At 59.2% G+C, this 13,550-nt stretch overlaps 1 protein-coding gene across 2 annotated transcripts in view; it reads left to right on the forward strand.

Annotated features, from left to right (window-relative positions):
- The window catches only part of GRAMD2 (GRAM domain containing 2), a 13,231-nt gene extending 3,369 nt beyond the window's left edge, over positions 1-9,862 (forward strand). Inside the window, exons 2-12 of one of the 2 annotated variants that reach the window (XM_009278885.2) lie at positions 237-350; positions 1,132-1,189; positions 2,739-2,811; positions 2,893-2,996; positions 3,774-3,872; positions 4,803-4,874; positions 5,987-6,049; positions 7,425-7,581; positions 7,930-8,029; positions 8,139-8,246; positions 8,744-9,862. In XM_009278885.2, the coding sequence (XP_009277160.1) occupies positions 247-350; positions 1,132-1,189; positions 2,739-2,811; positions 2,893-2,996; positions 3,774-3,872; positions 4,803-4,874; positions 5,987-6,049; positions 7,425-7,581; positions 7,930-8,029; positions 8,139-8,246; positions 8,744-8,747 (942 nt within the window). In that variant the 5' untranslated portion in view covers positions 237-246 and the 3' untranslated portion in view covers positions 8,748-9,862. Of the gene's footprint in view, positions 1-236; positions 351-1,131; positions 1,190-2,738; positions 2,812-2,892; positions 2,997-3,773; positions 3,873-4,802; positions 4,875-5,986; positions 6,050-7,424; positions 7,582-7,929; positions 8,030-8,138; positions 8,251-8,743 lie in introns of those variants that run through there. The other variant, XM_019471966.1, reaches the window with a different exon arrangement.
- Positions 9,863-13,550: the final 3,688 nt, after the last annotated feature.

A 13,550-nucleotide genomic window follows, 5' to 3' on the forward strand; every position in this document is an offset into this window, starting at 1 on the left:
CGCAGCGGGGAGGGAGACGCCGCTCGGTTGCGAGTGCCGGGGCGTTCCTGGCAGGAAATGCCCTTTTTTTCTCCACGTGACTTGAGAAATTGCAGAAATATTCTTGCTGTCCTTGAGTGGCAGAGATACAAACGTCTCTGTGCGGATGGGGATTGAAGGTAATGGATTTACGGCTCCGAAATGCATCTCTCCCCTCTCTCCCTTCCCCTCGGGGGCTAACGGGCTTCTCCTTGCAGCGCCAAACCGATGCATGAAAAAGCAGCTCCCCTGAAGAGCCCCGAGCCCATGCACGGCCGTGACAAACTGGAGGCATTGCACAAGGAGAAGAGTTTGGATCCCCTCGACGGCAGGTGAGGGGCAGTGTCACCGCGGCGTCCCGGGGTCTGCAGTCGAGTACTTGCTCTTTTTCCTCCTGTTTCCATCTCCTGCGGCATCCCCGCTGCCTCCGAGCCCCCAAATGCAGCCCACCAGCTGGGAGTGGGCACAGGGGGTCCCCTCTTTGTTTTCGCCCTCAAATATTTGGTCTATAAAAGCAGGGAGGGGAAGAGGGATTTGGGGAAGGGGACCGGTATTCCCGCTGCTGAGGTTGTTGGGAGGATTTCACTGTCTCTGTGGTTTCTCCCTTCATCTGCCTGCGTGGTGGATGCGGATGGATGCCCCCATGCATGGCCAAAGCCCAGTCCGTCCTCCTGCCCCGGCACGTTCCCAAATTCCCATTTGTGCTTTCCCTGGGGAAACCTTGACCCATCCGAAGCTGCCCATCGCCAGCTCCTAACCTGGCCCAGGCTGTTGCCGGGGACAGCTCTGGGCTCCTTCCCCCCAGTGCCGGGGTGCGTTTTGGGTATGGGCACCCTGGCGCCGGTGCCTCCACCATGGCATGGACCGGCTCGCCATCCGCCCGATGCCAGACAGAGATCAGCCTTCTCCTGCAGCCACTATTTAACCTCAGTGATGTCCCTGCACGCCTGATGCTACGATAAGTCGCTGAGACACCCAAAATGTGGCCTCCCGGGGTCTCTCTTCGGTCCTCTACATCTTGCCGTGTCTCTTCTTGCAGCACACGTGTTTTCGGGAGCGGGTGAGAGACCTGGGGCTCTTCACTTACCTGATTATTATTATTTTTCCTTCCAGCCTCCACCTGAATGAAGCCCTGAAGGATGAAGACATCAAGAAATGCCACCGGGAAGTGGTAAGTCTTTGGCTTTGTGAGCGAATGGGCTGGTTCGTTGTAGCCTGACCCCGGCCGTTTGCCATGGAGAAGCCCGCCCGGGGTCTCAAACGTGGGCTGCGGGAGCCGGAGGTGAAGCCGCGGCGGCTCGGCAGAGGCTGCGTTTTCAGGGGAGCCGATGGGGGTTTCTTGTGGCCTATGGCCTATGCGCGGCTCCTGGTGCAGGGCAGAGGCTCCTGCCTGCGTTTTCAGGGGAGCCGATGGGGGTTTCTTGTGGCCTATGATCTGCCTTGCAAACCCTTTCAGGTTTTTCCATCCAGAGCAAAGGAAAAGGTGGAAATCGTGACCGCAAGCAGCTCCGTTCCCCTCCGTTTGAACCTTTTTGTTTGTTCAAACTGTGCCCGAAGTAGAGCTCTTTGATCTGTCTACAGGCAAGAGAGGCTGTGGAAGAGGAAGGAGCGGAGGGAAGAGGCGTTTTGCCTTTCCCCGTGAAGAAGATGGAGGAGAAAAACATTTTGCCGATTATTCAGAGGCATCTGGGAGGGTTGCGGGGTTGGCAATGGGTTTGTGCTGGGGCCAGCGGCTGTTTCTTGGTGGGGGCTTGGAGGTGATGCCACAGTCCCCCCGTGTCCCTCCGTGTCCCCCCGAAACGCTCCCACTGGCACCCGCCACCATCCCGGTGTCTCTCCGGGGGGTGTCTAAGCCAACCCCAGGTGATGCTGAGCCTTGATCCTCTTACGGCCTGGCTCATCCGGTGACAAGGTGCACGGAGCAAAGGTGACCTTGTCACCGCGGGCAGGAGGGCTCTGCCTGCGGTGCTGCCTGCAAGCCAGCCCTGCTGCCCCGGGGCCCTTGGAGCTGTGCTGGATCTCTCCGCATCCTGGCAAAGCGCCTCGTCCCTTGGATTTTGGGTGGCAGCCGTCACTGCCACGGGGACAGCCGCGTCCCCCCGCCCCGAGGTCTGGGGCCCTGCCTCCTCCAGCACAGGGGGCACAAATCTGCCTGCGCTGCCTTACAGGACTAATGGAGCGGATTTAATGCAAAGCGTTAAACAGATTTGGAGCCTTTAACTTATGTAGAGAATTATTTAAGGGCAAACCTGCCGAGGCGCCCGCTGCGGCTGCCAGCAGGCTTTGAAGAGGCACCGGGAATATAAATAGCTGGATGGCGCGGCGCGATGGGCGCAAAGCAAGTGTTGTCACCGTGCCCCGAATAAGGGAAGAGCTCGAGGAGGAGGAGGAGAGAAACCGTCGGGCAAAATAAGTTGCCTGCGGATGAGCCTGGGAGAAAACTGGCTCCTCGCGGAGGCTCAGCCTCCTTAGATAAACTCTAGAAACTAGGGGAAATGTTTCTTTGGGAGGATGGCACAGCGTTTGCTGGGTGCCGGATCATCCGACCCGCCTCTAGCCCTTCGGCTCTGCTGTTCCCAGCCCGGTGGGACCCCGCTGCGCCGGTCCCGGGTGCGGGGAGAGGGAGATATTTTTTTTTTTTTTTTTGCAGGAGGGAGGGTTTTTTTGGGGTCTCCTTATCAGCAAGGTCACCGGATAACTTTGCTCTGCTTCATTTTCAGGCTGCTAGCAAGTACAACTCCCAGTACCACAAGCTGTTCAAGGACATCCCGACGGAGGAGAGCGTGCTGAAAGGTGGGTGGCGCGGCGTGGGACGGGCACGGGGGCGGCAGGATCCGGCACACGGTCTGCCATGCCCCTCTCTCTGCCTTGCAGTTTGTTCCTGCGCGCTCCAGAGAGACATCCTCATCCAGGGAAGGCTTTACATCTCCCCTAACTGGCTCTGCTTCTATGCAAACCTTTTCGGGAAGGACATCAAGGTAACGTGGGGGCCAGCCCACCCCGGTCCCTTAGTGCTCGTAGCCCAGGCTACGCCGCAGCCCGCTTACCCCCTCCCGCACCCAAATACCGCCAAAATCGCCATCAAAAGCCTCTGATGCGAAGGGGAGCGCGGCTGTGCCTCCCCCTCTGATCACCTGCGGGATCTGCCTGGGGAAACCAAACATTGGTTTGGTTTAAAATTCCCTGATGCAAAACCTCCTACAAGCCACAACGGTGTTTGAAGGAAGATCAAAGGTTTGGGGGGGGACACGACACGACAGAATTTAAATCTCTCTTGGCTTTTCTTCCCGTTAGTCTTGTGGCTGACGGGGATCTTGGGGAGAGACGACTTCCTTTAAAACTGGGATGAAGAACTGAATTATTTATATCAGCCGCTTTAAACAAATATCTGATGGAAGTACGGGGTTTCAACGAAGTTATTCTGCTATAAATTACATCCTGCCTTATTTTTAACCCTCCCTGGGCTTGCAGGGGGTCTCTCGTGATGGGTCTTAGGGAGAACTGCTGGACGACGCTTTCCCCGTGTCCTCACCATTTTGATCGAGTAGAAACCCCCTCCGAGCCGAGATTAATGCGGGGGGATGCCGTGACCTTTAATAAAAACCAAGCTGTCTCTGGGAAATGCCAAATCCCCGCGTCGCCGCTCTGCTTGGGGCATAATTGCGATGCGTGTTAAACCTCCGCCTTGCGAAAGAAACTCCCTGAGCTCGCGCCGCGCCCATCCCTGCCCGTCCCCGTGTCTTTTTGCCCTCCAGGTTGTGATCCCGGTGGTCTCCGTACAGCTGATAAAAAAGCACAAGACGGCTCGGCTGCTGCCCAACGGCTTGGCCATCACCACCAAAGCCAGCAGAAAGGTAACGCTGGCGCTTCGAGCGTCGGGATCGCTGCAGCCGGGGGGCGCCCTGGTCCGAGTTGGCTGGGATTGGAGAGCAGGGAACGAAGCGATTCCCATCCCCGGCTGAAAGCGCGGGCTGGTTGGGAAGTGAGCGCTGCTCTCCGTGCTGGCAGCCAGCCAGGGCAAACACCGCAGCTTTGCTTTTGTTTCTGAATTTCACTTTGTTTCTGGGCGAAGCAAAGCCCAAGTGAAACTCGGCCGAGCCTGACAAATCCCTGCCAGGCTCAAATAAGACCTTTAAACTCCTTAAACGCGAGGAGGGGAAGGGATTGGGCTGGCGTTCAACCCGAGCTGGCGGAAAACTTGGTTAAGGGGCTGAATTTCCAGCTTTTAAATCACGTCGGGTGTTGTCGGCTGCAGTGAGCTGACGTAGTCCTGCTCGGTGCGTCCGAGTCCTCGCCCGCCCGGGTGCTGCTCGTGGCAGCGTGTGTTGCCTGTCCCCTCCAAGGGAGGGGGTTACTCCTGCGGGATTTTAGCAGGGGGTAGGACAAGGCAGGATTTGGGCGTTCAAAGCGATCTGGTTGCAAGGCTGCCCTGCACGTTGCGTGGGCTCTGCATCAGGCGAGGTGAGCGCTGCCCCGTGTCCCCTCGTGCTGATCCGTGGGGACGGTTTTGGTCGCTCCCGGCCCTGTTTGCTGCCGCATCCCTCTGGGCTGAGCGCGGGAGGCCCCATGGGGACAGCAGCTGAGCGAAACCGGCCCCAAAAAAATCTGGTCCAGGTTTTAGCAGGCTGCAAAAATAGCAGCAGGGAAACTCTGCGGGGGGGGGACGCGGCTCCCGAAGGAGGGGAAATTCAAGGGCAGGACGTCTTTGCCTGTTCCCTGCCTGTGGGGAACTGGATTCAGGATGGGGGGAATCTCTCCCGGCAGCTTCTCTCTTTCTCTTGCAGTACATCTTCGTGTCCCTCATCTCCCGCGACAGCGTCTACGATGTCCTGAGGAGAGTCTGCACACACCTGCAGGTACCCTCTGCCCCCGTGTCCGACGGTGTTTCGATAGCCACAAGCTCCCTTTGGGCTGCGTCTCGGGGAGCAAAGCTCTTCGCCATCGCCACGAAGGCTTTGGACCGCTCCCAAAGCCCTCCCTGGTGCCCCGCCGCCTCTTCTCGGCATCCTTGCTCCGCAGCAAGGGATGGGAAGAGGGGCAGGAGCCCGCTGAGAACGGCAGCACTTCATGACACTGCCGCATCCCCACCATCACCTCCGCCCGATGCAGGGGGCCGTCCCGCTGTCCCCGTTTCGTAGTTCAAAATGACGGTGGCTGTTTCTTGACAGGCTCCTGAGCATCCTGGCGGGGCAGAGCCTGTCCCTGGGTGTCGTGTAGGCGTCCTGTCCCCATGAGGCGCCGGTGGCCTTTTCTGGGTCACAGATGGCGGAGGCAGAGCCCAGAGTTTCTGTTCTCTCCCAGGGCGTGTATATGAATTATAAATAATCTGGTAGTAATACTAGTTCTGCTACTCTGCACATTGCTGCCTTTTCCCCAGGTCTGAAGTTTAAGGGAAGGAAAAATGGTACAAAGTAAAAAAAACAAACAAAAAAAGTTGAATTAAGCCTGAAAAGGGAAGAAATCCATCAGCCCTTGGGCTGGAGAGGAAGGTTGTGGGGACCTCCTCTGCTCCCTGCCTTTGAAGCACGTGGGAAGCGGTGCCGGAGCCCTTCCCCGCCTGGAAGGGTGGCTGCCGGGTGTGCTGGGGCGACGATTTGGGTGACTCAGCCCCGTCGCTGAATGGGGGAATTTATTCTTTGAAATGTGCCCGGTTCTGCCCAGATACTCCCTTTTTTCCCCTCGATGGTTTATCCCTTCCACCGGGAGCCGTGACCGGTGCAGTAGCCCTTGCAGGAGCCCTCGGCTCAGCCACGGCCCTGTAAGGTTTTTGGCAGCGGGAAGCAGCGATGCAGTGCCCTGTCCTCTGCCGGATGCTTTTCTTCATCCCCAAAATCCCCGTGCTTGCAAACTTTAAGCAGCTGCTCTTCATAGACTCACCAGAAACGTCAAAATTCAATTTTCTGGCTCAGGTTGAAGCAGGGAGAGGTGGTGCCCCAGCCGGTAACGCCCCTTTCTTTCTCCCCTCCAGGTTTCAAGTAAGAAGAGCTTGAGTTTGAAGGAGCTGACGGAGGAGCCTGATGCCGTGTCACTGGTGAGGGTCAGGGCAGCTCTGGGAGAGGGAAGGACCCCCATGAACTCGTGCCGTGGGCAGGAGGGCGTCCGCCTGGCCCCCTCGGTGGGTTTAACGCCTTCCCGGAGTGCTGAGGTTCGGCTGGCAGCCACATGCAGGGTGCGGAGTCGGTCCTCTCCCCTCGCTGCTGAGAAAGGTTGCATGAGGATGCGGCCGTCGCCTTCGTAGCTCGTCCTCCGGGATCCTCGTACCCCGGTTTGGCAGAAACGGCCAGGTCAAGAGGACGATTTGGACAGCCCACGGCTGAGCACAAGCCGATGACCTGGCCGGTTGGTCTTGGGGGTCTGTTTATAGACCGCAGAACTTAAGAGCGATGTGCAAAACGCTGCCGCTCTGCTCCCGCCGGCTGGTGCTGTTCGGAGCTGTGAACACGGATAACAGGCTGGAAACGTGGTTGAATTATCCAAAAACCCGTGGGATGAGTGGGACGACTTGTAGCCAGGAGGCTGGAGAGGGAAAAGGCTGCCGAACCGCGGTGTAACCAAGGGAGCGCGAGGGGCCGCATCCTGCTGCCTTTGGAGCACGGCGGGGCTCGGCTCTGCCCACGGTGGCTGTGTCCCCAGCAGGCGGGATGTGTCCTCCGTGAAATGCGGATGGCCCGTCCCTGTCTCCGCTCAGTCACGAAGCTGTTGGTGCTGCGGCCGTGCCGGGCTGTACAGGGACGCTGAGCAGGGTGTCCTCCATGGACCGGTGACCCTGTGCATCAGGCCGGATGCAGGAGGTGACAAATGCGGTGTCCCCCGTGGGCCGGTGGCCCTGCGCACAGGACCAGGAGGTGACAAGTGGGATGTCCCCCCCGGGCTGGTGGCATGCCAGGGCTTGAAGGCGCTTTTCAAGGAGTGAATTGGGAGTGATCCAGGCTGGAAGCATCTCCCGGTGCTTCTGCGGGATGTAGCCCTTCAGCAGCTCCAGCCCCGGGGACTGTCTGGCAGGGGAATCCCTCTCCGTGCCGGCTGCCGCCCCACTCAATTCGGTGCCTTTGCGGGGCCTGCTGGAACCGGGATGCTGAGCCACGGGGTGGGCGAGGGGCTCTCGGAGGATGACGGGTGACCGCGCTGAGCTTCAAACCAAGGGGTGAAGGAGGCAGCGATCAGTATTTGGGGCAGGCGTGGGGTGCGTGGGCAGGTCCTTCCTGTGGCAGTAGGAACCTGTGTCCCCACGGGGCCGTCGTGGAGGACCAGCTCCCCCTTAGGATGATGTTTTGGATGTGCTGGTGCTCGATGGAGATGCCGTAAGGTTCGAGTCCGAATCTGGTGCCCGGTGCATCCTCGGCACTGCCGGTTTCACGGGAGAAACTGCTGCCAGGGGCACGGCTCACCCAGGGCTGTTCCCGCAGGAGGTGATTGTCCCCGAGGGTAAGTGGAGGAAGGTGTCACCCGCTTCGCTGTCACTGTCGCTGCCGGACGCCAACTACCAGTGCATCCACCGGTCCTCCGTCAGCAGCCTGAGCACCAAGGAGAGCTCCTTCACCTCCGAGGAGCCCCTGGTTTCGGGTGAGGGCTGCGTCCGACCCGGGGATGTGGGTTTGTGCCCTGCTCCGTGCACGGTGCTGGGCGTAAACCTCCATAAATACATGTTCATCCATCCTCTGCTCTCGTGGAGGGGATTTCTGCCTTGCAGATGAGCAGGGTTGAGGCAGGGAGTCAGTGATGGGGTCCTGGGGATGGGACGGGGTGTCCTGCCTGCGGGGTCTGAGCCCTCGGCGTGCGCCTGTAATGCCCGTGCAGGCCGCGTTAGCCCACGGGGGAGGATTATTTGATGCTTGAAGGCTCCTGGTTGCTGGAGGAGCACGAGCATCTGCCCAGTGTCGCTGTGCCGCTGACTCTGGGCTTGCATTTCAGAAAGTGCAATAAACACCGAGGAGGAGCTGGAGGTGGAGCAGAGCTGCGTGGCGGAGCTGAGACCTTCCGACTACCAGCTTCTGAAGATCTTCATCGTGCTGTAAGTGTGCCGAGGGCGGCCACGGCGTGGGGAGGATGGGGGGCTACGCTGGGAACGTCCGTCTCGACCGCCGGCCGCTGAGCGCTTGTGCTTGTTCTTGTGCTCCCAGCATCTGCCTCCTGGTCGTGTCCTCCTCGTACCTGGCGTTTCGCATCTTCCGTCTGGAGCAGCAGCTCTGCTCTCTGAACCGGGACTACCTCTCCCGCGGGCACAGGAGGTGAGGGACCCTCAGGGACACTTCGGGGCAGGTGGGTCACACCGCGAGTGGAGGACCCAAGGGATGTGGTGCAAAGAGCAACGGCTCCGCTCCGTGACACGTCCCAGGGATGCTTTGTCCCTTATCCCGTGCCTGCTGTTGGGATGGCCGACGGCAGACCGCAGAGCGCCATCCCCGTGCAGTAGATGATCCCATCAACTGCTGGTTTGAGCCACCGGGGAAAGCTCTGCTTTCCCTGAGACTTTCAGCCCTTGGGAAGAGGTTTCCTTGCGGGTTTGGGGCTGGTTCTCCGGCTGTAGGAAGCTCCAGGGCATCTCGGCTGCGCCCTGGGGCTAACATGACTGTGGGCATCAGCAAGGGATGGACAGGGGCGGGTTCCCTCGGGTTGGGGACATCGGGGGGTTCTCCCTCCTCGTGCCCATGGGGCCTGGGCACCCGGCTGGGGTACGGTGCCTCCACAGCCGCTCTCCCTGTCTTACCCTGCTCTCTGCTTGCAGGTGACCGTTACCCCCAGTGCTGGCTGAGGACGGACGCCAAGACAGTGGCATCCTGCGTACGGATCCCGGTGCTGCGTCCTCCCAGCTGCGGCTGTTGCACGTGGCCCGGCTTTCCCTCGGCCGGTAAAATGGGACCAAGTATCTTCTCTCTTCCTACTGGCACCCGCTCCCGGCGGGACCGCCCAGCCGGCTCACAGCCACTGGTGCCGACTCCCCGTCCCACTGGAAACCCGTTTTCTCCCCGGGATGCTGCTGCGCCGTAGCACCGGATGATGGCTCGGGGCTGCCGAGCAGTTGGACCTCCCCTTAGGACTTGCTGCTAAAACGGGTGCCGGTTTTTATTCCAGACTTGGGTTTTTCTTGTTAAAAGATGACCTTAGGCTCACCGGGAACCCCCAAAAATGTGGATGAGTTGCTGCTGCTGCTCTGGGTGAAGCCCGGGCAGCGGCTCTGGGCTGAACCCGCCTGCTCGTTCCCCTCTTGGTACCCCTGGGGCCGCGGCCGGAGGAATGGCCCCAACCCCAGGGGTCTGCAGGGACGGGGAGAAAGGGGCCACCAGCCCTGTGGGGCGTCATCTATCCCAGCACCCAAGGGTGGGGGTACAATCCAGGGCTCCGCTGGGCTCCGTACCGGCCCCCAGCCCTTCTCTCCTGGAGCATCGGGGCATCTCGGCGGGGGGGGGTGTGTGTGTCCCTGCAGAGCACTTTAGGGTCCCCCCCAGACCAGGGGTCTTCGCCGGGGACCGCACCTGGGAACGCTGCTGGGCCAGAGCTTCGTTAGCCCCGCTCGCCTTGTTAAGACGTCCCGAAAGGAGCCCGCGGCTGGCACCGGTGAACGTCCCGGGTTGCAACGTGTCTGTGCCCTGGTTCGTGTTAACCTCGTCACCGCGTGGAGCCGAGTGCCGCAGGATTTATCCCACAGGATTTATCCCACAGCCTCCTCCGGGAGCGCGCTGGGGCAGCAGGTGATACCTGTGTGATTTATTTGGGGTTTTTTTCCTATTTTTTGGGAACTACAAGTGCTGATGGGGCCAAATCCCCGCGCCCTGGGGAAGAGCTTGCTGCTCGCTCTGGGCTCAGAACGGCTTTTAAATGAAAATAAAACGAGGATTTTCTAGCACGCCCCTGTCTGCTGCCAGCATCCTTGCGGCGGTGCAGGGCTGTGAGCCCCAAAATGGGGTACCCCAGAATCTGGGCTGTCCCGGTGCCCCTTCGCTGGCCACGTCCTCAGGATGTGGATTACGTGGGGACAGCCCCGTCCTCGCGTGGGCTTGGGGATGGGTGGCATCGCCTTGTTCTCCCTTTGGGACAGTGCTGGTGGACCTGGGGCTGCGTGGCTCCCGATGTCATGCCCCGTAGGGCAGGACAGGAGGCATGCTGCGTGGTCCAGCGCCGCTGGGATGCTGGTGGGTGCTCAGCACTGTGTCACCCTGGCCATGCTGGGGGGGGGATGGACGGGGGACACCAAGCTGGGGGTGCAGCCCTGGCTGGGGCAGAGGGGGACCGGGGTGGCTTTTGGGGGACACCCAGGGCCAGGGATGCTCCCGGCATAGGGGACGGGGAGGTTTTTTCACTAGATGGCAGCAGAGACTGCGGGATGCGGCGCTCAAGCTGGTGGCAGGGCCACCCTGGGGACAGTGGGTGCTGGGGAGGGTGCTGAGCTGCAGCCCTATCCTGCTGGGGGTGGACAGGGTGTGCCTTCCTCCTCCTCCTCCTCCCTGAGCATCCGCAACCCAAATCCCCCCCCGCCAGCCCGGCCCGTGCAGCAAAATGCATGAAAATGGGTGAAATGCATGAAAATGGCCCAACTTGAAAAGCCGCAGCGGAGGTGGCGTTGGCTAAGCGGGGACTGCGGTGGTGTCACCCCATCTTTTCGGGAGATTTAGCACCCTGAAGTGCCGGGGGGGAGTTGTCTGTGGTTCAGCCACGTTTCTGGCCAAACTATCGAAGCTGCTTCTTCAAAGCCCCGGCGTTACGGGGCTGTCAGAGCCTTTGATTTTTGTGGGTGACCCGGCGGATGAAAGGCGCCGTCCCGCTGCCGCCCCATCCCTGCCGGGGACTCGCCCAGCTCGTTTTGCCAGTGCGGCTGCCGAAATGGGTTTGGGGTTGTTTTTTCTAAAAACAAGTTGGTGCTCAACGGGTTCAACCTCAAAGCGGGGCTTAAGGCCCCAAAAATGAGGTTTAGGATTGGGGATTTTTGGTCTCGTGTGCCCAGCCTGGTGTTTTTCGGGTGCTCCGCAGCACCCAATATGAAGCAGGTGCGTGGGGTCCCTTGTCCCCATGCCAAGCCCGGGCCAGGTGTGTGACGGTGGTAACGGCCACCTTGGCTCCTCTCGGGGCTCTTGCTTGGCCCCTCTTGGGGCTCTTGGGTTAAAGCCAGCGGTGGGACAACCTGTGGGTGCAGTCGGCTGACGTGGAGGAGGTTTGGAGGAGCCCAGAGGCGAACCCCGGTGTGGTTTTGCGGGGTCCTTGCTGCCGGGAGCCGGTTGCAAGGCTCCGGTTTTGTTTTCCAGCCGGTGTTTGCCTGCCTGGTTGGTGCATGTTTGCTCTCCCGGCGACGCCCTGCTTGAGCTTATTTGCTTTTCTTTGTGTAAAGAAATGCCACGTAAAAGCCTCGGGTGCGGGAAACGTCCCTGGGTGCTCACCTTGCTGGCTCTGGCAGCCCTGCCCCGTCCCACGGGGACAAGGAGCGCGGGGTGCCCTCTGGATGAGCGCAGCCCCTGCCCTCGAGTCCCCCCGATGCTTCCCCGACTGGACCCAGCACCTTGCCTTCCTACCTCCTCTCTGCCCGCGCTCTTCCCCCGCCCAAATCGACCCCTAAAAATATGATTAGGAGATTAAATCAGCCTGTATGGCCTCCTCACTATCGCAAAAGGCGCTGGTGGAGTTGTCCCCAGGCTCGCTGGCTCTCCAAGACTGATTTCTGCTGGGTTTCACCCACTGCAGAGCACAGAGCGGCTGCAAAGGCGCTGCGAGACCCGAGGCTCTCGCCGCGAGTCACACCCCGCGGGTCTGCGACACCATCGCACAAGACACCGCGGGGCAGCGGGAGCCACCGCTTGTTAGTGGGTTCCTACACAAAAGACGGGACGATGCTCACAAGCGCACGGTTTGGTTTGAGTTTTATTCCGGACCCGGGAGAAAGGCAGCCTCCCGCGGTGGCAGTAACGTTGCTCCGGCGAAGCCCCATGCGACTCCCCTTTGGCGAGCGGCTCGATGCCATTTCGGCTCCATCTGAGCAGTGGAAGGGGTTTTCCCGGGAAGGCTGGATGCCCCGGCCCGCTGGCTGCTCTCCTGTCCGAGCAGCCTAGGAAGGATGGGAACGACCCCGACCCTCATTTTGCCCCTCCGCTGTCTGTGTGTGTTTGCTCGGGTGTTTTGGGAGAGCCTGGGCTGTGGCTACTTACCTCCCTCCCAGCAGCAAGGGAAGTTTCAGACCTTCCTACAGTTCATCACCCTCGGGGCTGTGCTGGTACACACGCCGGTGGGGCTGGGCCGGCGATAAGATGGGTGAAGAGCTCGGGGTTCAAAATAACCCTTCCCCCTTTTCCGAGGGTTAGATTTAACCTGGATTTCCCTGATCCAGTCGGCGCGCTGGGGTGCGGTTGCTCTGCTAGACACCACCCGAGCGACCTCTTTGCTTCTCATGAGGTTAGCGATTACTTCTTATCCTGCAACGACATCTCATTTTATTTTCCCCACTGCTAAGCCTGTCTTTTAACGAGAGGATCTGCTCTGGGATCCCAGCCATCACCCAGCACAGGAGGAAAAGTGTTTCGATTAGAAGCATATTAAGGACTTCTCAGGCTTCAAGGAGACTGCAGTTATCTTTGGCTTTTATAACTCAAACTCTGTCCTTTTGTTCTCCCTGGTGTGTTTTTTATCTCGAGTAACAGAACTGGTTTTGTGCTAGAGGAAGCAGTGACCGCCTTGTACGCTCTGAGCGTGGCAAACACTAACGAGGGTTGGGGAGCGCTGACGAACCCTCCCCAAATGGAGATGACCTAAAATCGTAATGAAAAAAAAAAACCAACAAAACTTCAAAGGGTGAGTGTCACTTTTCATCTCGATTAAATTTCCTTTCCAGGATTGGGTTTCTCAGCTTCCTATTAATCTTCCAGCAGTTCAGAGTCAGGTTTTAATTTGTAATAAGAGCGAGCAGGGGTGGGGGACAAAAAAAAAAGCTATCGCCGTACAGCCTAGGAGCACCTATCTGAAGAAAACTGATTTTCTTTTTGTCCCGTTCTTTAATTAATCGTAGCATTTCCTTTGGAGTCTCGTCTTTTGACATCGACAGCTCAGCGTCAGCTTTTCAGGGGTAAAAAAAATCCTTGCTGCTAAATCCCAGACTGCTCAAATACCGCTAGCGGAGGCACAAATTAGAAATAGCCACGATAAAGCATTTGGGGGGTTGGTTTTAAAGGGCATTTGCTAAACCTGGCTTGGAACAGCAGTGCCGGTAGCCAATTAAAGCCACCTAACGAGGGCATGCTGCCTGCTGGGCAAAGGCGGAGAGGTCTCTTTAGCAACCCATTTTGCCACAGCGATTAGCGTAAAAACTCACTGTCGAGAGGAGGATTTCTTTGAAAGCAAAGTGACTTTTCTGGTTAGAAGTTCAAAGGCCAGTGATTTCCAGAGGGGACTAAGGCTTTTCCAGGAGGGAACAGGGTGTTTGGGGGCTGTAGCCATGCTGGAGGGGTTACATTCTTCTTCTTTTTGACAATCCTGCGCATGGGCATCTCCCTCAGGCACTGGGGGTGCTGCCTCGCGGAAGGGGAAGGCAGTTTTTGGGGGGGGGGGGGGGGGGG

Source organism: Aptenodytes forsteri, unplaced genomic scaffold (assembly GCF_000699145.1).
Source record: "Aptenodytes forsteri isolate BGI_AS27 unplaced genomic scaffold, ASM69914v1 Scaffold258, whole genome shotgun sequence".
Lineage (NCBI taxonomy): Eukaryota > Metazoa > Chordata > Aves > Sphenisciformes > Spheniscidae > Aptenodytes > Aptenodytes forsteri.